Source organism: Monodon monoceros, unplaced genomic scaffold (genome assembly GCF_005190385.1).
Source record: "Monodon monoceros isolate NGI ecotype Baffin Bay Population unplaced genomic scaffold, NGI_Narwhal_1 Super_Scaffold_18, whole genome shotgun sequence".
Taxonomy (NCBI): Eukaryota; Metazoa; Chordata; class Mammalia; order Artiodactyla; family Monodontidae; genus Monodon; species Monodon monoceros.
In genome coordinates this window covers 77939126-77962734 of record NW_021703774.1, presented here as the reverse complement: position 1 = coordinate 77962734, position 23609 = coordinate 77939126, and the positions used below count along the sequence as shown (strand labels likewise).

Genomic DNA, 23609 nt, shown 5'->3' with positions numbered 1-23609 from the left:
ACTAATAGCTTTCCATTTTCTTATTACTTATATAACCCTAAAAAGCTGTTCCATTTTTAGTCCCACCGTACAGGTGAGGAAACAGAGACTTATGAAGGGTTGGTTAAGTTACTTGCCCAAGGCCTTACAGTTAGTTAGGTGGTGAATGTAGATTCCAACCCAGGTTAATCTGAATTTAGAACCAGGACTCGAAACCATTTGCTATGGAGTGATTGGACGGTGTCCAAGCCCCGCCTGCATCTTGTATAACATACACAACTGAGCTCTGTGACATTCCGAGTCGGGCTGAAGCTGTCACGGTTGCCAGCCTTGGAGATGGATTCCTCACGGCTCTTAGTCCCACTAACTGCACACAGGTGGTAACTACGCCGGAGAACCAACTGTGCTTGCCCTTTCCCCAATGACCTCCAGCCAATTTGTTTGGGGAATCAGGAAGGCTCGACCCGCTCAGAAACCAAAAGTTTTTTCCGACTTCAAAACACACGTCGGAGGTAGGCTTGGAGGTTTCACTCCCCACTCCTGGAGAGAGAACTAAAGCGAAAATCCCCAGAGAAGCAAAAGAAAAACAGGCCTGCGCGGGAGCGGAATAGAGACGGGAAAAACTTGGGCGGGATGTGGAGGGTGGTGGAGAAGTTATGTGACAGGAATGGCAGAAAAGAGCGTAGTGAAAAGCAGAAAGGAAGGGAGTCCCAGCAGCTCCAAAGTTAAGGGGGTGTCGACGCAGCCCCTCTCTATTGCGCCTGCGTAGTGCTACTCCCTTTGGCACCCCGGCCCCTTCTAGCCGCCGAAGATTTACTCGTCTCTCGGCAACCATTCACCCGAGGAGCCAATCAGAGGGCACCTTTCGCCCTGCCCTCGCCGTCAGCGCCCAGGCGGAAGGATCCCTTGGGCGACGGCTCCGCCCCGCCCCGCCCCTCGCTCCCCCGGGAGGGCAGGCTAAGGGGCGGGGTTTGGGGCGGTCGTGGCGGGCGGGGGCGTGGTCAGGTCGTTTAAGAGCGGAGGGGGCGGCGGCAGGACGGTTCACTCTGTGCCGCTGCCTGGGGGCCGTAGTGACCGCGCCGCTCCTGTTGGGGGCTGCCCACGCCAAGGACCTGCATCTGTGGTCTCCTCCGCTGCCGCCCGGGTGAGTCCACGGCCCCCTCCTCTAAAGGTGCGAGGATGCGCGGTTCCGGAGAGCCGCGAGTTCTGCCCTCGGGGGGGGGGGGGGGGGGGGTTGGGAAATCTGCCCCGGCCGAGCGGAGCTCCAGTCTTCTCCAAGCCTGGTGGGGGCACGGCGGCCAGAGGGGAGGTGCGGACAGGTGCCGGGCCCCTGTGCTCCCTTCCCCTCCAGCCCCCGCGACGTCACCCCCGCCCCCTAAACAGCCCGCCCCCGAGGGCCAGGCGAGACGCTCCGAGAGGGAGCTACAACTTTCCAGAGACTTCGGCCGGGGCTGGCAAACTTCAGCGAGTTCCTGCTCCGCGCATCGCGCAGGCTGCGCTTTGGCCGGGCGCGGGCCGGGCGGCCGAAGAGTGTGTGATGGGGGCCTTCAGCACCTTCCCCGGGTCCGACGGCGCCCGCCCCACCCCTGCCTTGCGTGCGGTCTCTCGGGCTCGCCCCGGCGCTCCCGCTGGCGCGCACACCTCGGCCGGTCGGCCGGGCGCAAATTCGACGGCGGCGGTTTCGGAAGGCGCAGTTGGAGACGCGGCGGTCAGGGGCTGCATCTGGCCGGGGAGGGGAGGGGTGGTCCCCAGGCTCGGAACCTGGGCCGGGGTTTTGAGGAGAGGGCGGAGATCCCTAACTTTTCCTGCACTCGCACTAGACTGGGGACACCGAGAGCCGCAAAGTGATCCAAGCGAGTGACTCGTGCGCTGCGCTCCTCTCGGAAACTTCTCAGGAATACTGCGTCGGTGACCTGGTTCCTCCCCTTTGAGGAGTGAAACTTGCTTAACCTGTAGTCTGAAAGCCACGGCCGTTAAGTGGAGTCGGCTAGCGGGGCCGCGGGCGGCTTAGAGGCACGGTGCCCGGGAGGTGTCGCAGTCCAGATCGCGGCGGTGGGAGGGAGTCGGAGGAGGGGGACGAACCTGACGAGCACAGGTTGGTAGCCTGTACACCTAAACGCAGAACGCTCGGAGAAAACAAAACGACGCTACCTCGAAGGAAGGGAGGACTTCCGTGGAGATGCCTGGCGAGTTTCTCTGGAGAACGCGACTTGAGCAGGGCTCACTAGAACCGAATATTAGGGCTGGACCCCGCGGGAAGGATCAGCTCGGTCCCCTTCCGCTCCCCACCCCCTTTTTTTTTTGTCCGGAGGAAGACTTCTGCAGGGCTGACTAAATCTTTGTCTTAAGTAGGGACCTGCTGCCTTTTAACGTTTGTTTATCTGTTATGGAGTTATGCAAACCGTGGACTCTTCAAGTGCACTTATTACAGTAAGCGCTTATAAAGACTTTGTAATCATTTGTATTGTGACAGTTGGTATTCAGGATATTTGGTAGGTGGGTTGGGAGCCTGAACCTCCCCAGGAAATAAAGTGAAGATTATTAAATCCTCCTGAAGTAGACTTCTGGCTTGGCCCAGCTGCCCTGCAGGGGGGATGTGAGTGGCCGTTGTTGGCTACACTAACTTTTCAACGTGAGTAACTTGGCAGGGAAGCAAGCCAGGCAGCCGTCAGGGTGGTAGGAGCGCTTACCAGGAACTGTGCCTTCTTAAACCCCCAGAGGTGTTACTGGGGGAGTGAGACCCTGCCATCAAAGGGGTTGGGGTGGGGACTAGAGAACGCTGACTTTTCTCTTCCCTTTCAGGGAAGCTCTGAGCTGGACCAGCAGGGGTTCTGCCCTTTGACATTCTTGTTTGCGAAGATGGAGAGCTTAGTATCTCTGGAGTCAAGGGTTTACTTGAGATAACTGAAACCTTGTGTCTTAAGGTATACCCACATCTTTAGAGTCCATTTATTCTCAATAAAGAGTTTTTAGAAAGCAGATTTTGGTATATTATATATAATTTTTCAGGTAGCTGTGGGTAAATTTAACCTCAAAATGAAAAAAAACTTTTTTTCTGCCAGAAGGCCTCTAAATTGTTACCCCAAACAAAGGTCCCTAATTTCATAAGTTAGTGTGTCTCCACAGAGCAAACAGCAGCACTTTTTATGTTGAATTTCTTCCACAATACCTGCCTTGTATCCAGAGATTAAGTTGGGGTAACTGAAGGAAAGGACTGGCGTTTGGCCTGTTTGTCAGAATGACCGTGATTTGGTTGAGCACCTATGGCTCTGCCTACTAATGTGCTCAGCTCTCCTGTGCGTACAAGTAGCCACCAAAATCACATCCTGAGTTGCAGAAGCTCCCCTGCCCCACCTCTCAGTGCCGCACTGAGCCTGCGTCCCCCAGTGTTCAAGGCCAGGCCAGATTGTGCACGTCATGCACTGCCCATCAGAACAGAGAAGTCCTCACACTTCTGAGAGTCCAAGGAACTGCCCAGCAGTAAAGATAACTTAGAGTGGACTGTAGCGTCCTTGTTCTCCCAGTGCCAGAAACTGGGCACATTCGATACAAAATTAGAAAATGCCATTATTTTTTCAACTGCTCAACTAAGTAGTACCCTGTCTTCATTTTCATCTTTGATATGTTGTGTGCATGGTGTCAGTCACTAAAGAATGACAAGCCAAAAGCAGCGAACAGACGTGGTAAACCCTTTTTGTGTTGCCGAGAAAACATCTTGTGGATGCCCGGGACTAGTTTCATGAGTTAAGTTAAACTTGTGATGTTGTGTTTGGGTTTCTCGGTCTCACACGGGGCTCTGGGGTGTATCTGTTGTTGTTGTTATTGGGGGGTGGGGTGGGGCGGGGTTTAAGGGGAAGCAATGCAGAGTCTGAGGTGTTACTTGGGATAAAACATTACTCTGGTTAGATAAGGTCCATTGCTTTTATGTGTTGTCACTGAGGTAAACAAGGCGATATAGAAAAATGCTTTCTGCCATCTTGGTGTTTTGACTGTAACATGTTAAATAAATGGGCATAAGCAGTATTATGATGAAGCAGACTCCTCTGTGTTTAAAGAAATGTTCATGTGTTTAAAGCCACTTGGGTACAGCAGTAGTGCTGATCTCTTGTGATGCTTCTGGAACTTCTGGTTTCAAACGTTTTTATCCTTTCACTACATGCATTAATAAGGAAGCTTATATTTGGAATTTAAATGGTTTAGAGGAAGCATCTTTGTGTAGCCCAACTGTATAAGGAAGCCTTATGAATTGTTTAGAATTAATAGATTTTGTACAGCTGGGCCCTGTAGCCTGTTCTAGAACTATTTGCAGAACCTCTTGGAACAATAGGGAAAAACTAATGTGAAGAAATAATTGCTGATGTTAAGCAACTCTCTGTGTAGGATGTTATTTAGTCTCAGAGCCTTTGGGAGTCTTGGTCACCCAACTGTGTAAAGTGTTTATTTCTTGGATAACAGTGACTGAGTCTGTAAGTGGTTAAGTGCTTCCTAGGTAGTAGTTTGTGCCAGGTGCCAAGCAGGCCAAGGGGATGGTATGTGAAAAGGCCTGTGGAAATGCTCTGGATGCAAGAGGAGCTGGGTCCACCTCAGAATGTCCTTGAGGCACTTGGGTTTTGCCGGTTTGTTGCAGCCGCTGGCCTGTGAGCCCCAGGAAGGCAGGGGTCTGTGCTCATTGCTGAATGCCCAGTGCAGGACCTGGCACTCAGAAGGTGTGCCTGTTAACTGGATCCAGTGCTCTGCTGGCATCCGACTGCCATTCCTCTCAGAGAGGGAAGCACACTTCAGGAGATGGCGTCCTGATGGGCCAAGGTGCTGGCACACGTTTTTGGATCGCAAGCTCCGGGCCCAGAATGCTGAGTGGCTTCGGGGCCTTTTTAAAAACGGAGGCCTCTGGTGTAGGTTTGGAGCGAGGAGCAGTGACGACTAATTGGCCAACAGCTGAAACCCCTCAGGCTGAGCTCCAGACCCGCCCCCTTCGAGCCCTTCCCCCTGCCCATCCACCCCAGCACAGCCTCTCAACGCGGACTCAGCCTCTCTCTCTCCACATTCACTTGGGTGCTTGTTCTGCTGAGTCTTTCTCTTTTTAACTTTTTGTTTCCCGCTGCCATCGCTGACCTGGTTTAGGGCTGCAGACAGCAGCTCCGTGAGAGCTCTAGCCCAGCGCCTCTCCCTGTCTCTGGCCAGCTCTCCGTCCCGGTACCTCCGACAAACACCTTAAGAACTCACGGGAACTGCCCCTCCCTCTAGAAGATGCGCTCCTTTGAGGACCTGTACCTTTCTGACCTTCTATTCTTTCCTGACCTCCCTTCCTAATTGACCTTCCTTGCCTCATGGAATACACACTCAAATATTTGAGCAAGTTAATGCTCCTTCTTCCTCACCAAACTTTATTTTAATCCAGCTTTGGACCCTTCTCAGAGGCATCTGATCTTACCCCATCTGGGGATCCCCTTATCCCACACCTCTTCTCATCAGTACTTCTTTACAGTTCTACCTTGTACCTTATTTTCTAGTTTTTTTCAAACCTTACCTTAAATTGGATGAGCGCAAAAAGTTCCATATCTGTCTCTCGATTTGCTCCCTGTAAACACATTTTGAGAAGAAAATTATCCATGAATCTTGAACTGCTCCCACCCTGTCGTGTTGTCATAAGCTCCTCTCACCTTGCATAGCCCTTACTAGGATGGGAGAAGGGGTAATCCTCTACCTCGCCTGGCTGGCTACCCCTTATTCTCCAGACACACCCTGTTTATCCCTGACCTGTGACGGCTGAGGAGGTGGGCATCAGGACCACCGCAGCCGGCTGACTCTGTGTGGGCTTGGCCAGTCCTGGGAAGGTTGCTGACCCACATGCAGAGATGAAGTGGGTGCGAACTGGGCACCTGCCGTGTGTCCAGGTGCTGGCCCTGGGGGTGCTGGGTGGGGCACTGGCGCAGCTGCTATCTCCCTTGCCCAGACCCTTTGTTGTCTTCATCCTTACCCCCTCCCTGCTTCTGAGGCTGCTTTAGTTGTGAGGACACCTGGGTTCTGGTCCTGGAAGCACCACTGCCTCTTTCTTTAGGTTCTACCTCTTCAGTTTCTTCACTGTAAGAAGGACAGTAGAAATACGAGTCACAATTAAGTTTCTAGTAGTCACATTAAAAAGTAAAAATAAGCAGGTGAACATAATTCTGTTTAACCCATCATGTCAAATACTACCTTTTCAATTTGTAATCAATATAAAAATATTAATGAGTTATTTTACTTTTTTCCCCCTCGTACGGAATCCTCAAAATCCAGTGTGTATTTTATGTTCACAGCACATCTCAATTTGGACTTGTCCCATTTCAGGCACCCAACAGCTTGTGGATACATTATTGGGTGGCACAGATCTAGACCATCTGCAAAAATGTTTCACTGTTAAATCCTGATTCTCCTCGTGTAGGAGGCAAGAGTTAATAACACAAGGTTTTGGAGGAAGAGTGTGAGCTAGGATCTATAGGATCTAAGCTCTGCAGGGGCAGAGATCTTGGTCTCTTGCTTCCCGATAGACCGTAAGCTCCTAGAACAGTGCTTGGAATGTTGTAGGTACTCAGATATCTGAAAGAACGAAAGGAAGCTCAGTCGTTGTGGCCCCCTTGCTGATAATCATTCACTGTGTGAGTCAGACCTGACACTGAAACACAGGATGTTTGAGTCCTAGTCCAGTGCTTGTTCTCTTGTTTGTCTATAGTTTCTTAGAGAATAATCATAAGGTAGTAATAGAATTTCGAAGAACTGAAGATAAAATCTTCTGAGATTGGCAGGGGACCAGGACCCTAACAATTTATCGACAATTAAAATTTGAAAATGGTAGAGAAAATAACTTTCATGTAAAAGGTGTCCACAAGATGCCTGGTAACAGCAGCACGTGACTTGGTAAATGCTAATTTGATGACAAGCATCCCAGTGAGCCACATGCATGGCTTGTACGGCTCACACAGGTGAAGACACCAAAGACAAGGTGGTCTGGCCTCCTCATGTGCGGTTGGTGCAGAAATAGCTACCACTCCATGGCCTTGCTCCTTCACTTTAATCCTACCCCTCCACTCCTTCCCCCCTTCCCCTGCCCTTCTCCCCCGATTTCTGTTCTTAGCAGTATTTATGATGATGTCAGAAGGACCACTGAGCCTGGTGATGTTCACTTGGGCTGCCACCATGCTCAGTACCTGGAGGTCAGGTACCTGCTATACGAAAGTTAACTCTGCAGGGAAGGATCTATGCAAAACTAAAACTGGGGTGGAACTGTATGTGTGATTAGCATCCTCACTGAAATGGAGGCAGCTCATGCTTAGGTATCCATAAAGGGGGGTATGTGTCCAAAGTAGGAGAAATGCTACATTTGAGCAACTGAGAGCACTTGTCTCTTTCCTGATAAGGCCCACGGGTTGCTGCTGGTGATGAGGTGGGGCTTTTAGCTGACTGAGGTCCTCATTTTGGACAACTAACAACAGTTCAAAGCTCTGAACTAGAAAGTTAGATGGTAAATTAGTTTGTGGACACAGCCCTTGATAAAAACCTGGAGGCTGTCAGCCCTTAAACCCTATGGATTGTATGTAAACTTGTTCATCTTTACAGTAAAGTCTCCTAGGAATTGTCCTATTTTCCTCAGCCTAGTCAGTCTCTAAAACTGTAGGGCCAGCTCTGGGGATCTCTTTAAATGAGTTCAGACTAGTAACATCTCTGCCTTAGAAACAGGCATTTGGTAGGAGGGAGGGAGGTACCCAGGAGCAACAAGGATTATTTCCAGTTGAAGTTGAGTATGTAGCACTTAATCATGCTGACACCTTGGAAAAATCAAGGCTTCTATGCCTCTCTCCCATCCAGAGATATCTGTGTTCTGACCTTGTTAATACTTACATTTGCAACGATTCAGGGTATTCCTTTAAGCACTTGAACTTCTGTGGTGTCCCTGTTACAACATCCGGGACAGTGTTTTTGTTCTGTCTCACGTTGTTTTGCTGCCGCGGCATGAGTTCTTCCAGCGTTATCTCTCCAACCACACTTACTTAAGCGTCCTATTTTGAAAGACAGGAAAGAGCTTTCTGTTTGGAGTCGTCTCAGGGCGGGGTGTCTGTGGATGGGGCCCAGGCATTGATAACCGTGAAGACTGTATGTTGGCATCAGTGGGGAGGGAGCGCTTGTGAGGGCCCTCCCACTGGGAAAGCCTGGGCAGAGCGACGGGGCACTGGCCTCTCTTCCCGCTTCTGCTTCCGTCTGGGACACTCTTTGCCTTTGGCTCAGGCAGCATCCCTGTTGCTGTGGGAATTGAACCAAATTTTTAGACTCCAGTACACATCAGTGCTGAATGGCTAGGAGGATGCTGATAACCCTGAGAAAATAGGTTGAGGCCTCTGGCTGCATGTGCTGGAGCTGAGTGAGAAAAGACCACCTGCGGGGTTTGTTGTGTCACTGACGAGAGCAGTTTTCCCCAGGCGCAGCTTTGTGGCATGGGGCACTTATATCTTTGGACTGAGGTAGAGTGTGTTTGTGGGTGTTTGAGTGAGCAGCTGTAAGCATAACTTCTTGTAAAAAGTTAACAAAGGATAAATTTTCTTGTCCTTTTAATAAGCAAGGCATTATTTTATCTGGTTCTGTTGCTTTGGGCTGTCTACTAATGGAAATTCTTATTCAGGTACATGAACCACAGGTGTGCGTCTCAGTTATCTGTGACTTCGTAGTGTGTTTGGGGGCAGCGGGGAGAGTCTCTAGAATGTGGCCTCCTCCCAGGTGGTGGGCCGGGGGCCCTGCCGAGGGGCTGGCAGCTGGCAGACAAAAGGCTTCCTCAGGCTTCCCTCTGGTCCTAGGTGACTTTGACCTTCACCTCCCTAGGAATTCAAGGAGTAAGGGAGGATTTCTCTGCAGAAGGCTGAATCCCTGTTGACCCTGTTTTTTCTCCTTTTTGCCCCCTTATCTGCTGCAGCATATATCAAGTCCGTGGTCATTCCAAGTCCCTGGCTCTCTCTCGAGGGTGAAAGGATCTCAGGGGTCAGACTGCACACAGGTGGGAAAAGGGGCAGGTGTCCAGTCTTAGGTTCAACGTGCAGGCCTTTGTCAGTCTGTTCCAGGCTGTTTCTGTTTCAAGTCTGTTCCAGCTCTCCTTCCTGTGCCAGCCCTTGGGGTCCTGATCACTTCTTGCCAATCTACCTACCTTCTCTCTGCAGCTCCCGTTGGGTTATTTGTTCTTGGATCTGATAAAGTTACCGTCTTGTCTGCAGGGAGTGTCTTGTTCTGTTGCTTCATCCGCAGATTCACAATCCTGATCTTCCAGCCACCAGAGTGACTCCCAGCAGCTGTTCCTTTATTCTGTGAGCAGGGCATGTGCCTTAGTTGCAGGTCCAGACCAGGATCAGCCCATTCCTAAAAGCTCTCTCCTGTGCTATTATTTTTTCCTCTTAATGCTTGCCCAGTAAGCTGACTATCCCAGCTCCTTCCACTCCTGGCTTCTCTCTCCCTTCAGGACTTGCTTTCTCTGAAATCACCACTGCCTCCCAACCTGGCTGGTATCCTGGAGCTTCCTCAGAAATGAGGATCCTAGGCCTTCATCTTTCAGCCATTGTTCCTTTACAACAAACATTCGCATGACTACACTTAATTATGTTCATTCTGGTGGCTCCCATCGGGCTGGACACACCCCGAAATCCATGATGGTTTTGAGGGAGAGAGTTTCTGTACTGACAGTTGTTAGTTACTTTCATTCTAAATGCTTCTGCCTTGCTTGCGGCACTTGCCGTGTGGCCTTACTCCACGCAGGGGGCCTTAACACTTCTAGCCAACTTCTTTCCCACCCTCTGATAACAAAGCTTCATACCTTTCTTCTCTTTTTCCTTCTTATTGCTATCTCCTTCCTACAACTACCTGAACAACCAGCTTACCTTCAAAGCCCTGCCCTCACCCCAACACGGATACCAAAGCTGCCTGCCACCTAGGAAGCCTCCTAAGTCCCATTTCTGCCACTTCCCAGCAGTGCGTCCTTGGACAGTTAACAACGTGTGTATCCTCTATGTTCTCCAGTTTCCCCACCTGTGAAAGTAGGGAAATAGTATCTCCCGTACAGGCTTGTTGTAGGAACCGGATGGGTTGATCCAGATGAACTTACAGCACTGTTTCGCCGCCTGTTTGGGACACTGTCAAATAGTTTGGTGGCTCATAGGGCACCTGGCCAAACATCTGGTCACACTTGGTGTCCCCTGGCTGTGGCCGTCTCTACAGGAAGAGCCTGCACTCAAGCAGGCAGTAAAGGCTGGTTGACTGAAGCTTTGCTGTCTTCAGCGTGTACATTGGGGATAAGGGCCGATGGGAAGATAAGGCGTCGCAGTCGTATAGTTGGCAGAAGGTAGCTCCTTTTTTTTTGGATAAGACCAGTACAATTTCTGTTTTAGAAAAGATCGCTTTGGTAGCAGTGAGCTCTGGTCATCCCAGTGTACGTGTGGGTTTGTAGCTTAAGAGCTTATTGCCTTCTCCCCCGCTGCCGCCCACCAGTGGCAGAACTTGACCTCGGTGGAAGTTGTTTCCAGTTCCAAGAGTCATAACATTAGGTCCAGAGCTGAGGATCTGGGGTCAATTTGCTGAATCTTTCCTGATCCTTATTCTTTGTGTAAAAGGGACAGTTGTCGCTTCCTCAGAGTGCTTGTGGGGATGAATGGGAGTGGACGTGAAGCGCCTTGTACTGAGTGCTCTTCTGCCTGCTTGCCCACACACCTCTACACCTTCATTTTATAGGAGAAAAAGAAATAGGCCCAGAGCTGTGGTTTCCATTCCGTCAGCTAGATGAAGGAAGAGGTGGGATGGGATGTTATGACGAGTGTTGCCATCTACTTTCACTTCTGCTTAAATTCTCTAAGCTTCTATAGGCAAGGAAGTCGTTTGTTTTTGCTTAAAGTGCCCTCAGTTGTACACGGAGGAGAAGAGTTTGTGTGGGAGATCGCAGCCACGGGCACATGGGTCCCCCCCGGGCCAGGAGCCGGGGACGGCAGGGGTCTTTGTGCCCCATACACACCTCCCTTGGAGTCTGTCACCAGTCAGTCCACCGTGCATGGCTGGGTCTCTGACCCTGAGCTGGAAAGGGTCACTAGGAAGATCGAGGCCATTGGGGTAACATCCGGTTAACAGCACATTGTCATCAAAGGAATGCTGTAACGTGTTTGAGTTTCTTTTGTGTTCTGAAGCCCACGGCAGGGTCAGGGGAGGGTGCCGTTCAGTTGTCTGTGGGCTAGATGGGCTGCCATAGCTGGGAGCGCCTCTTTCACACTGCAGCATTTCCATGAAACCTTCTGGAGCTTCCATGTCAGATGTCACAGGCCTAGGCTTAAATATATACCGTCTTTAACTTCATGGATGTCCGTCTCCACACATGCCAAGGAGACTCTGGGCATTTCTACAACTAAGGCCAGGCACAAACAAATCAGTGTTGATTTGACCCAAGCCCTTGTCCATAAGGCCTAGACGTATTACAAGTGCTCTTAGCGTTCATCTCCAACCTGTCCATCTGCCTGTCCTCTTGCCTACCCGGAGTCCCCTCGTGCTCTCGTAGCCTCTGTCACTCATGTTTCTGGGATCTAGATAAGGCAGGGAGCAGCAGTAGAAATAACTTTTTTTTTTTTTTTTTTTTTTCTCTTTTCAATGAGGGCTCAAACTGGTTTTCAGATCAGCCTGCCCTGAGTGTGCCAGGCAGTGGGAAACAAAGGAAAGTTAGTGTGCTCAGGGAGCTTGGTTTACTCTTTGGGCTTAGTTCGTCTTTTCCTCTCACCTTTTGCTGCCATCTCTACAAACTTGTTTTCCACTCGTGTGTGTATTTTATCCTTCTGCTGCAGCCAGATGCTAAAAGAAAAGGGAATTCAGGGGAACCTGAGATAGTCATTCATCACAAGTCAGACTTTTTAGAAGATTAAGTAGCTTAAACAGAGGAGGCAGCTCGTCGTCCTCACTTGTAAAAAAGGTGCCTGAATTTTCAAATCAGTGAGAAATCATAGTCCCCACCTTTCTCAGTTTCTAGTGCAAAATACAATGCATCTGCTTCTCAGACAAGTAAAGGGAAATCAAACACTTTAGTCTGAATTTACCAGGCTGCAAGTTAATTTTTTTTCTAGTTACTATTTCGTTAATTCTGCTAATTAGAATTTGCCTTTAACCAGAGCCTTTCATGAATTGAGACTGTGTGTTTCAAGTGATTCTTTTATATGCGGATTATATCAATGTTGATCTCAAGTGGTTAATTAAAACTAAAACCGTTACACGAAGCTCTGGTGTGTTATCTAAGCACTAAGGGCCTATGACCTGGATTTATTCTGGTAATACCACGTTTGTCTAAGTAACCTGTAAATGTACTTTTGATATTTGAAATTGTTTGGATGGGTGAGGGAAAACAAAGGATTCATTTCTAATAGGCACCGATAACTTATGTTGGGCTCTTCTAATAAGCTGAACAACAAATATAACTCAGCCTCAATTTGAGCCTTCGGCAGCTTCGAGAGCTGCTCCAGATCTAAGTCACAGTAAATTGGGAGAATTAAAAACTATACCATGGACTAGGCACATGTTCTGCACTGTGCTTTTATATAGACTACTTTTTTCTAAGAGTTAACTCCATTATTCATATATGTGTCAGAAGTTGTTGACATGGAAGATGCCAACTATAGGCATCTTAGGTTCCTGAAAAAGTGTTTACTGCATTTATTAAGGTTCTTGCACCTTGTAGCCAGTAACCAACAGCACCATGAGGGTAGCTGTAATACGTCTGAAATGAGAAATAGTAATTCTTGTAAAACTACAGAAAACATTTTTGGATACTAAACATAGAATGACACTAGGTGAGATGACTTATCCATCGTTTTGAAAGTTTGGGGATTTTTTTTGGATAAACAACGGACATCATCTTTTAAACACCGCAGAAGTAGAGAATTGACTAAAAGCCATTCCAGATAAATACTGTCCCTCCTCCTCTGCCTACCCCTCTAGAGATCGGTTTTTAGGCTTGGAGGGGAAGCTTCTAAGTGTATTCGGTTTTGGCACGTGGATACAGGGATGGTGGGGAGGGCTAGGAGGAAAGGAATTGAAGGAATTAAACAAGGTAGCAGATTAGAAGGCTCAAAGGGGAGAGATTTTGGAATATGGCTCATAAGATTTTAACTTTTTCAACTAATACATATGTAGGTTCCAAATTCAAAAGAGATAAAATAAGTCTTCTTTGTACCCTGTACCCCAGCCTAGAGGTGGTATTTGGTGTAAGCTAAACTACTTGTATATCCTTCCAGAGATTTTTGATTGTGTAAGCATAGACTTGTGCTTTTACACACACAGTTTCACACTTGCTTTTTCTTAATCAGTCTTGATAAGCATTTCATATTCATACAGATAGAGCAGCCACCATTCTTTTGGACAACTGCAGGCATTTGTATCCTGTTGTATACATGCATCAAGTCATTTAACTTCCTTTACCGATGACTATTTGTAGCTTTATAAATAATTCTTCAGCGAATATCCTTGCGCATACTTGCATGTATACTCACAGGATAAAATCCAAAGTGGTCTTCCTGCTATGCCAAAGAGTGTGTCCACTTAAACTGAGGGTCCCATGTTGTTCTTCAGAGAGAACCCACGGGCAGTGTACCAGAAGTGTCTGCTTCTTGGTCTTTGCCAATCTGATAGGGAAAAATGATACACTGAAGTCTAAATTTGCCCACCCCTTAAGGTAAGTTTGAATATGTTAAGTGTCTGAGCCACTGTCCATGTCCTTTGCCCCTTCTTTTATGTTGGGGTTCTAGTATTCCTGACGTGTAGGAGCTCCTTATTCATTAAGGAAATGACTGCTTTGTCTAATGTTACAAGTATTTTCCTGGTTTTGTCTTCTCACGTCTTTATGGTGTTTTCACCATGTAGATGTTTTAATTTTTATATAGGCAAATGTATGAATTTTTTGCGACTTCTGTGTGATTTAGAAAGGAATACCCATTCTATGTAAATTTACATAAATTTCATGTTTTTCTGGTATTGTTAGGGTTTCATCCTTTTATACTTAAGTCTTTGATTCATCCGTCTAGATCTTAGATTGGCACAAGCTAAGGAGCCATCCTTGCTTATTTTTAAAATCTAGAAAAACTATCCAGATGTCTCAAAAATTTCCCTTTACTATTTCGAATGCCTCCTTTTTATACACTAAATCCCCTTATGTACTAGATTTTCATTCTAGATTTAAAAAATTTGGTTTCATCTCTTTGTCTGCCTTTTCCTGCCCATATCATTGCTGTTATCGGTTATTGTAGCTTCATAATGTCTCTTACCAGAGGCTAGTAGACATCATTCCAATGTTTAATAACTTTTCTGGCTATTCCTGCCCCTCTTCCCATTAGAACCTTACAAATTTTCAGTCTAAAATAGATTCTAACTTTGAATCTACTACAATGTCAGAGATTTTAAAAATATGTGAACATTTTCATGCATAGGTGCTACACCTCCCACCCTCCAACCCCCGCCCCAAGAATGAGTGATAGCTTTCCTCAGATTCTCTCTGGTCTTAGATGTCCCGCTTCTAATGTTAACAGCTACTGTTCTAGAGGCGGGAGTAGTCCTGACTTTAGATGACTTCTTTTTTTTTTAACAAGTCCTTAAAAAAAGGCATGAGCCAAAAGTGATTCCTACAACTATTCTCCTCTACAACATTATCGAGTTTCTTCCTAGAGATTTTCTTAAAATTAATTGTTCCTTCTTTTCCAAGTACTGATTGAATTGCAGCTCCTCTGTGGCTGTGACTTCGTATGCCCACGTCAGAAACCCGAGCCTTGGAAGCACACTGACAGCTGACACACAGGGTAAAGCAAGTTGTATTTTTATAGGTAAATCAACACACCTGGCGGAAATCTATGTCACTAAATCATAGTTTAGCAGTGTTTCAAAACAAAGCTGGAGCCATACCTTTCTGTAATCATTTGAACTTAATCGTGTAGTGCCCTACACACTTGGCACAAGCGTAATGTGTGCTACGCTCATCATTAAAGGGGCCACAAAGAACCAAGCGCATACAGAGCACATTAAAAAGAGATCTCTGCTGTCCCAAATCAGACTTGAAACCAAAGGACGGCCACAGAAAACATCAGGTATTTCATCACAAATTTTGCATGGTATCCTTAACTTAGAAGTGCTTTGGTAGGATAATCTAGATAGCCTAGGGCTTTCTAACGCTGTCCAAACAGGTTTGAAGGAAAACGTTTACCTTCCCTTTGGCAAGTATTCTTCAGTAGCAAGCAGAAGAGTGCCCATCCCCCATTGGCCTTCCTGGAGCGTGCTTTAATCACGTGATCTACTTTCCCATGGCCGACTAAGCAAATTCAGTCCCTTAACCTACATACTAAAGGGAGCCTGTGATCTGGCCTGAGAAGAGGCGCGTGATGGCCGGACTGGACAACTTGTCAGGTCTCGGCTGTCTTCTGCCCCTCAACCCCAGCTGAGAGCTCTTGTTGCCTTTCTGTCAGCTGTGTCCCCGCCCCATAAATGAACTCCTCTGTGGCCTTCCTGTTCGCCCCAATCAACTGACACCACTTCTACCTTCATATTACGTTTTCTTTCGCCGACACACTGCCTCATATTGAGACATTGTGTTCTCACCCTCCTCCTTGACGGCCAGCTCCTGGAAAGCTGGTCTTGGTGTGTCCAGTGGTGCCCCCAACATGGATCGACAACCATCCCATTGATCTGAGCTCTATAGATAAGGCGAGGGTCCCTGGCGCCAGTGCAGGACTAAAAACCCAAGTTGGAACCCCAGGACTACGCATGCTGGACGTGCTTTCAAAGGCAGCTGCTTCCAAACAGTGAAGCTGCAGGTCATTGGGATGGATTCTGTGTGTCTAGCGAGTCAGAAAAGTGAAGGGGGTGGCCAAACTTTCTGTTTGCAGCGAAGTCTGAGGGCAGCACCTCAGCCTTTTACATCCATCTAGCTAATATGTGACCCATGTGGATCCAAAGCACCTGGACTTTCTGCTGTATCCGTTTTTGTTATTACATATTAGCATTTCCAGGGAATCTGTTGTTTCATTTTCTGAACAATGTAACTTAGTTGAAAATTACTTTGGTAACCTTGTGGTTCTAGCCGGTGATGTGCGAGAAACATGTTTTTCTCCTAGTACTGAGTGCTAACTTTGTTCTCCTTGGGTAGACTGAAGGGATTCTTTTTCAAAATACAGTTGAAAAATCACACTGCCCTGAGGAGGTTTTCCATATCCTGTGTGGGGCCTCCTTGCTGGGCAGAGCGGTTCCACTGCTTGGCTGACCTAACCCTTTGTTACTCAGGAATTTTGTCATTCAGACACCTCCTTGGTCCTCCCCGGGATAACAGGATTGTTTGTTACGGGGCAGACAGCTCCCGTAAGTGAAGAGGATATCGGCGTATTTGATTCTAGCAGGACTAAGCCCAGGGTTGAGAATCCACCTATTCACGAAGAGAAGGAAGCTTCTCTTGTGGATCCTGTGTTCTGTGTGGGCATTGTCCCGAGGTATCAACCAGCTCAGGATGTAGTTAGGGAGCCCAAAGCAGGAGAGGTGATTTCCATGGAAAACAAGGAAAATTAGCAAAACCTGTAGACCCTCTACTGAATAATGTTGTGTTTAGGTTACTCGGTTTAGTAAGTTTGTCTGCTTCCCTTCACACACAGACTCCACCCCCGACCCTACCCTCACGCAGACAAAACGGGCAAAACAAACAAACCCCACAGAAAACAAAAGTCCGAAGTTGTCACATTTGGTGTAGGGTAGGTTTACGTGTATATTGCCCTCACTCCCTGCGGGCACTGTTCTTAACACGCTTAAACTCACTTAATCCTCGGCAGCAGCACCGGGCAGCAGGTGCTCTCGGCCACTTTGCAGTAAGGAAGATATTCAGAGAGAAACCAGCATCGTCTCTGAGTCCCTGGAGCTGCTTTGCCACATAGAAGTGAATCCTCACTCTGTTTCTCTTCCCTCTCTTTCAGTTTCCCCGGCAAGAACGCCCCCCAAGATGGCAGAGGAGAGCCCCAGTACCAGCGACTGCGTGTCCTTCAGCGTGCTCACCTGGGACCAGGTGAGCCGGCTGCATGAGGTCCTGACCGAGGTCGTACCCATCCACGGACGAGGCAACTTCCCCACCTTGGAGATCACGCTGAAGGACATCGTGCAGACAGTCCGCGGCCGGCTGGAGGAGGCGGGCATCAAAGTGCAGGACGTCCGGCTGAACGGCTCCGCGGCCGGCCACGTCTTGGTCAAAGACAACGGGTTGGGTTGCAAAGACCTGGACCTCATCTTTCACGTGGCTCTGCCCACGGAGGCCGAGTTTCAGCTGGTCAGGGATGTGGTTCTGTGCTCCCTCCTGAACTTCCTGCCAGAGGGCGTGAACAAGCTGAGGATCAGCCCAGTCACCCTGAAGGAGGCGTACGTCCAGAAGCTGGTGAAGGTGCGCACGGACACTGACCGCTGGAGTCTGATCTCCCTCTCCAACAAGAACGGGCGGAACGTGGAGCTGAAATTCGTGGACTCCATCCGGCGTCAGTTCGAGTTCAGTGTGGACTCTTTCCAGATCATCCTGGACTCCCTGCTCTTCTTCTATGACTGCTCCAGCCACCCCGTCTCCGAGCACCTGCACCCCACTGTCATCGGGGAGAGCGTGTACGGGGACTTTGAGGAAGCCTTGGACCACCTGCAGAACAGACTCATCGCCACCAAGAACCCCGAGGAGATCCGGGGCGGGGGGCTGCTCAAGTACAGCAACCTCCTGGTGCGGGACTTCAGGCCCACCGACCAGGACGAGATCAAGACCCTGGAGCGCTACATGTGTTCCCGGTTCTTCATCGACTTCCCCGACATCCTCGAGCAGCAGAGGAAGCTGGAGACCTACCTGCAGAACCACTTCGCTGAGGAGGAGAGGAGCAAGTACGACTACCTCATGACCCTGCGCAGGGTAGTGAACGAGAGCACCGTGTGCCTCATGGGCCACGAGCGCAGGCAGACCCTGAACCTCATCTCCCTGCTGGCCCTGCGCGTGCTGGCCGAGCAGAACATCATCCCCAATGCCACCACCGTCACCTGTTACTACCAGCCCGCGCCGTACGTCAGCGACGGCAACTTCAACAATTACTACGTGGCCCACTCTCCGGTCACCTACAGCCAGCCCTACCCCACCTGGCTGCCCTGTAACTAACCTTGAGACCCGAGGGTTTCCGCAGGGGGATCCCCCGTAGGGCGAGGGCTCTCAGGTAGGGGAGACTCCTTCTAGATGTAGATGTTTGGCTTTTAAAGGGGAACTCAGCTCTGATTCTGCTTTTTTTTTTTTTTTTCTCTGTGTGCCCATTGGAATGGGTCTCCAGTATATCATGAGCCAACCCTAAAGGGACCTGTTATTCCAGTGCCACTTTGGAAAACGCTATAGGAACTATGACCTATCCACATCTTTCCAAGACAGACACTAACATGCCGTGTTCCAAACATCGGCACGCGGCCGTCTGAGCTCCGTGCGGTCGTTGAGCTTGGGAAACACGTGGGCAGTGTAGAAGTCTCCAGCTGCTGGGCTTCTCACTGGAGCCTAGGGTCGGGGATGTCGGCCCTCACTTGGAATCCTCAACGCTTACGTGAAAGTTGTGCGGATGGTCTATTTTCCTGTGTCCATTTTAGTCCCGCAGAAAAGGGTAAACATGAGGGTGCTCTTCTGGCTTAATTTTTGTTCAAGGGACTAAATTGCTTATGTTTATTCTCTGTCAGCAGAGCTGAGGATTTCTCTCCTCAATAAACCAAAGCCGATAGCTGGAGAATCACTATCTGGTTGGAAGTGGTTTATGGTGTAGAGGCTGTGCTATCACGAGGAGTTGTGAGATATTGCTGAGAAAAAAAAAAAAAATTAAAAAAAAAAAAAAAAGACCTTTTCTTGAAATGTAACTTGAAAACAAAATAAACTGTGCAACATGATGTCCAGTAGACTTGTGGTGGGGGATTGTAAATAGGAAACGTGAATGTTCAATTTTTCTTTTCTTAAAAGTGAGGAATTCTTATTGAATGACACTTTTTTGTTTCCCTCATCAGCTCATCACTTTCGTTTTGCTCTTCCCAAGACTAAGAATTGTGCCGAGCCTAGGGTCATTGCCGTAACTGATGTGAGGGTCTTCCCATGTTTTAATCGGAAACCCATTTTGGTCACATTCCAAGTGTGACCGGCTGTGTTTTCTGGAGTACTTTGGCTGATTTCTGTTTTTGTTTTTTCAAAAATAGTGGTTTCCTTCTCCAGGCTTTTTGGGCAGCAAACAAATCCAGGGATTTCAGTAGATCCGAGTGACCTGTGGAATGGTCCGCGCCTGCGGGCAGAGTTCTCTGGTTTAAAATTGCTTTAGATTCGCACCTGCTGTCCCTGTGCTGCGTGTGAGGTGGGCGCTCCTTCCATCAGTGGGGCCTCGTGTGTGTCCGAGCCCCTGAGGCATCCTCAAGAGGATTCCTGCTGGTGTATTTGGGAAGAATTGAGAGGATGAAGAAGAAGAATCTTCCTTACTCTGGTAGATTGACCATACTTGTTTATACTGTGCACTTTAGAAGGCAAACAGTGTTAATCTCTAGTCTGAAGCAAGCTTAGCAAATGGGAGAATTCTAGGCTACTGTTGCGTTCCCAGTAGAGTAAGGGACTTTGTGTTTCGAAGCTTTTCGTGGGGTCTCTTAGAAAGCATCACTTTAGGGTATCAAGGGCAAAGAAACTCCATGTTGCCAGCCAGCTTAGTTTCTTGAGTGATTTAATTAAATCCATGCTCCTGAGTTTTACTTTCTCTTGTGGCCATAAAAATCCCAAGCCCTGAGTGATTGCTTTCTCCTTGCTTGAAGCAATGAAGTTACCTTAATGCTTAGTAGAAAAGGAGTGGTGTACCTTTTTCTGAAGATTATATTTTCAGGTTTTTCTCTGGAATATGTTGTCCTCTTGAAAGCAGATCGGGCATGACTGAAACCCGAGGCTTGGTTGGTATCCATGTTGTGGACTAGTTGAATAGAAGCCACTTCTTAGTGTAACCAGCTTCTGTTTCCCTGTGAACCAGTAGTTATATTTGAATTCACTGGCTTTGAGTCAAGGCTGGTTCTACCTTGAGGCGGGTCCTGGGGTGCTTCAGTGTTAAAAAGGGCAGTGAAGAGTGAGCCCCAACTTTAAAAACTCTGTGGTCATCCATGACCTTAAAAGGCTGCCATTGTTGTCAAATGGCAACATGTTTGCACAAAGATGACAGATCTGTTTAACCAAAGCTCTGAAATATGACAAAGCCGCCAGCATAAGCACTTGCTCTCAGAAGTCAGTATTGCTTCTACTAGAAGGCTTGTGGATCAGGGTAACGAGGGTCCGGATGAAGATGGGATCAGAACTGCATCAAGTCATTAAATTTCCGGTTTGTCCTTGGCGTTCTGTCTGCTATCTGGCACTAGTCCTCCTTTAAGGATGAAGGGAGGCACAGAAGTTGCTAGAAATCCCCAGCCCCCCCCCCAGTTATTTACCACCATTGCACGATGGCCATCTCGATAGACTCCCTTCACCTGAAGTTCTTAGTCAGCCCAGCTGTTTTGAAGTTAGAGGGTAGACCTGTGTTCTAGCACCATCAGGGTAAAAAGCTGCCCTCGCCCAAAGCTGCACCTTTAAATACCACCCTGGTCTAGTGGTGTCTCCATCTGCTCTGTGAGCCTCTTGCCTGCCTCAGAACAGGTAACCTTGAATTTCAGGTGTCTGGAAATTCTAGCTGGAACCTGCCTTTTGTGCTGCTCACACAAGCACCAGGTACTCTGAACTTGTACTGAGTCCGGTGGTTCCTCTTCTTTGTGTGTTGAGTAATATGAAACTTGGCAGTGGCAAAGGGCACTAAAGTTCAAGTGCAAGTTCTAATATAAATGGAAGCAGCCTCATTTGCTTCAGGACTCCTAGCAGTTTTCTGATGCTTTCTGCAGGCATGTTACCCTAGCCTGCTTCTTGGAATCAGGCTGAGCAGCTGTGAGATTAAAGCTGTACCTTTTCCCCCATGCGTTGGCAGAAGAGGACACGCTAAATTCCTGGCCTCGAGCTTCATCTCACCTTTAAATCTTACCTTGGCAGTGAGACACTATTCCTCACTCAATAACTTCAACTCTGAAACTAAACTACATCACTGACACCTTCAAAGCAGGGTTCCTGCTGACTGCACATGGGAGGTGGCATGGCTCACAGCTGGGAGGGCCTCGCAGGTGGGGAGAGGCGGGTAGGAAAGATGCTGGGTTCCTGGTGTGTGGCAACAGATGTGGTTTGGCATTCAAGAGTTTGTTTTTTTTTTTTCCCCCAGTTTGATATTTTTTCCCCCCCCTGGGGATTTGAGTCACAGAGAACTGTGTGTGAACGTGTGTTTTGTGGTGATGCAATAATAATGAAATTGCTAAAGCCCCGAATCTGCTTGTCCTTCAGCCTCTCTGCTAGCACTAGCCCCTTACCTTCATGGTAGATTAGGATTTTAACCTAGTACTGCTTTGTTAACTTTGGGAAATGGTGCCACTCAAAAGCAACTTCCTAACTTTAGGAATACCTCCTTTTTGGTTAACTTTCTGGTACCAGTGCCTTGTTTTAGGATGCAGCTAGACTCTGAGCTCAAATGTCCTCTTCCGGAGAATAAATGATAGTTATCTAGTCGTGAGCAGAGACCCTAATGCTCCTTGGGGCCATTGCTTCCCGGGTATCTGATGGGCTCCACACTAGGGAAGAACCCTTGGGGTAGATTCTGTGAGGTGAAAGAACATCCAGTTGCCAAGGTTAGACTCGATTTTTAATCTGGCAGAGACCAGAATGTCACAGCTGACTTTGGAACATACTCCAGTTTGGCCGGTTCCATTCAGAGGACCAAGGGAGGGGTGTGTAGCAGGGGATGTGTTTAAAGAGACCTGGCAAGTTTTCAGGATTATTTGTGGAGACTTCCAAAGTGAGGATCAGGAAAGAAAATGCTTTTCTTCTGAGTTCAAGTTCTAAATCTTGTTTACCTATCCCTTAAAGAATAGTTTAAGTGGAAGCAAAAGAAAATGCTTGGAGTTTTGCCTGGGCTAGCGAGGGGTGGTGCAAATTGTCATGTGTGTTTGCATAGGAAGGTGAGAAGACCATCCGCTAAAGAGGAAGTCGTTAAATAATATGGATCTGTGGGTGTTTTAAAACTCAAGCAATCTGGTCTTCTTTTTTTTTTTTCATGAATTTAAAATAAACTCACTGCTTTAGGAAAATTAGGTTTTTAGCCATTCATTTCCAACTTACTATAGATGAAAAGACACAAATTAGACTAAATTGGAAGCTTTTTTGTTATTGTATACTTGCATAGCCTTTCAAATATTAATTTCCTAGGATATGGGAGGTTTCCTCTTTGGTGTAATGGCCACTGACCTTCTTATGGGATGCAGGTGAAATCACTTGTCAATGCAAAATGTGTTAGAACTTGATGAAATAAAGCTTTGAGTTTGAGAAATAAAGATATATTTAAAAAGACCATGTCAGTTCTGCGCATTTCTTTATGTCTCTTCAACGGTGAACTTATTTTAGGTTTCAGGAAACACGTTGCACAGCGGTAAGCGGTTATCAGCCTTGGATACTTGTCTGAAAGATGGTGCTTTTCTCTGTGTGGTTACCTCGGGGGCTGCAATTCCCTTGATATTTGGATTTAAACTGAGCTTTGTTATCGACCACAGCATCTTGGCTAACGTTTACATTAGGTGGTGTGGTCTTGAAATCCACCTTCTCTGGCACCTTGTTCGATTCAGTGCTAAAGGCTAGATTCTCTTGAGCTTGACCTTGGCCCCAGACCTATTTCAATGAGAGAACCAAAATAACCTCAACTATACTGTATGCAACTGCTATCATGGTGTCTCCACATTGGAAAAGAAGAGTAGGAGTGACCAAGTGATGCCTGAGTGGTTGTCTTGTCTTTAAACGTGTAAAATCCTTCATCCCCTTGTCTTCAACCTGCCTGTTGCTCCTCCTTCTTAGACCTTCTGGTCTGAGGATGAGAATTACCTGCAGTCCAGTATGCGGAGTCCTTCCAGATCACTATGGCGTGTTCATCTGATGACGCTTTCTCTGAAGCCCTGAGTCCCAGCCTGCACCACCTCTGCTGCTTCCTCACCCCGCCCTTTATCCTGGCGCTGTCAACATCCGAATCAGTGGCCTCTATCAGCCTTACGTTGACTACCCCCGTTCTGGCCACCTACTCAACACTGGCTATACTTTGTGTGGACCTAGAGCTGCTCCTGAAGTTTGGAGCAGCTCCCTCCATGGCCACAAGAATTAGGATCCACCAGAGAGCAATTTTACAATCTTTTATGTTTCCCTACAAGCCAATGCCAGGATCCTTTTCCTCCTCGTTTGTACTGCATGTTCCTTCTGAAATGTTTGATTCCGCCTGTTTTGGTGTGGCCTTCACCTCTTGCCTGGGTTATTTCATGAGTCAGATCATGTGTCTCCCCTCCATTTTTCTCGACTCATCCGAGGGCTCTTTCTAAAACAGACTTGCCTGTGCTCCTCCCAGACATTAAAAACTGCTTAAGGCTCTGCTGTGCAAGGGCAGATGTCAGACTTAAACCCATGAGGAGTCCTTTGCAGGCAGCTCCAGCCTTATACCTCCCCTGCTAAGCAGCCCTCC

General features: G+C 47.9%; 1 protein-coding gene across 2 annotated transcripts; it reads left to right on the top strand.

The window, feature by feature from the left end:
• Positions 1-1031: 1031 nt before the first annotated feature.
• Positions 1032-18881, top strand: TENT5C (terminal nucleotidyltransferase 5C). Of its 2 annotated transcripts, none has more exons than XM_029228930.1 (2): positions 1032-1123; positions 16953-18881. In XM_029228930.1, the coding sequence occupies exon 2, from the start codon at positions 16979-16981 to the stop codon at positions 18152-18154; it is 1176 nt and encodes a 391-aa protein (XP_029084763.1). In that variant the 5' UTR covers positions 1032-1123; positions 16953-16978; the 3' UTR covers positions 18155-18881. The 2 variants fall into 2 exon arrangements, with proteins under 2 accessions (XP_029084763.1, XP_029084764.1); XM_029228931.1 differs by having other exon boundaries at positions 1038-1150.
• Positions 18882-23609: the final 4728 nt, after the last annotated feature.

Excerpts from the sequence above, each read along its gene's own strand:
- TENT5C (XM_029228930.1), top strand. The coding sequence starts at position 16,979 with ATGGCAGAGGAGAGCCCCAGTACCAGCGACTGCGTGTCCTTCAGCGTG.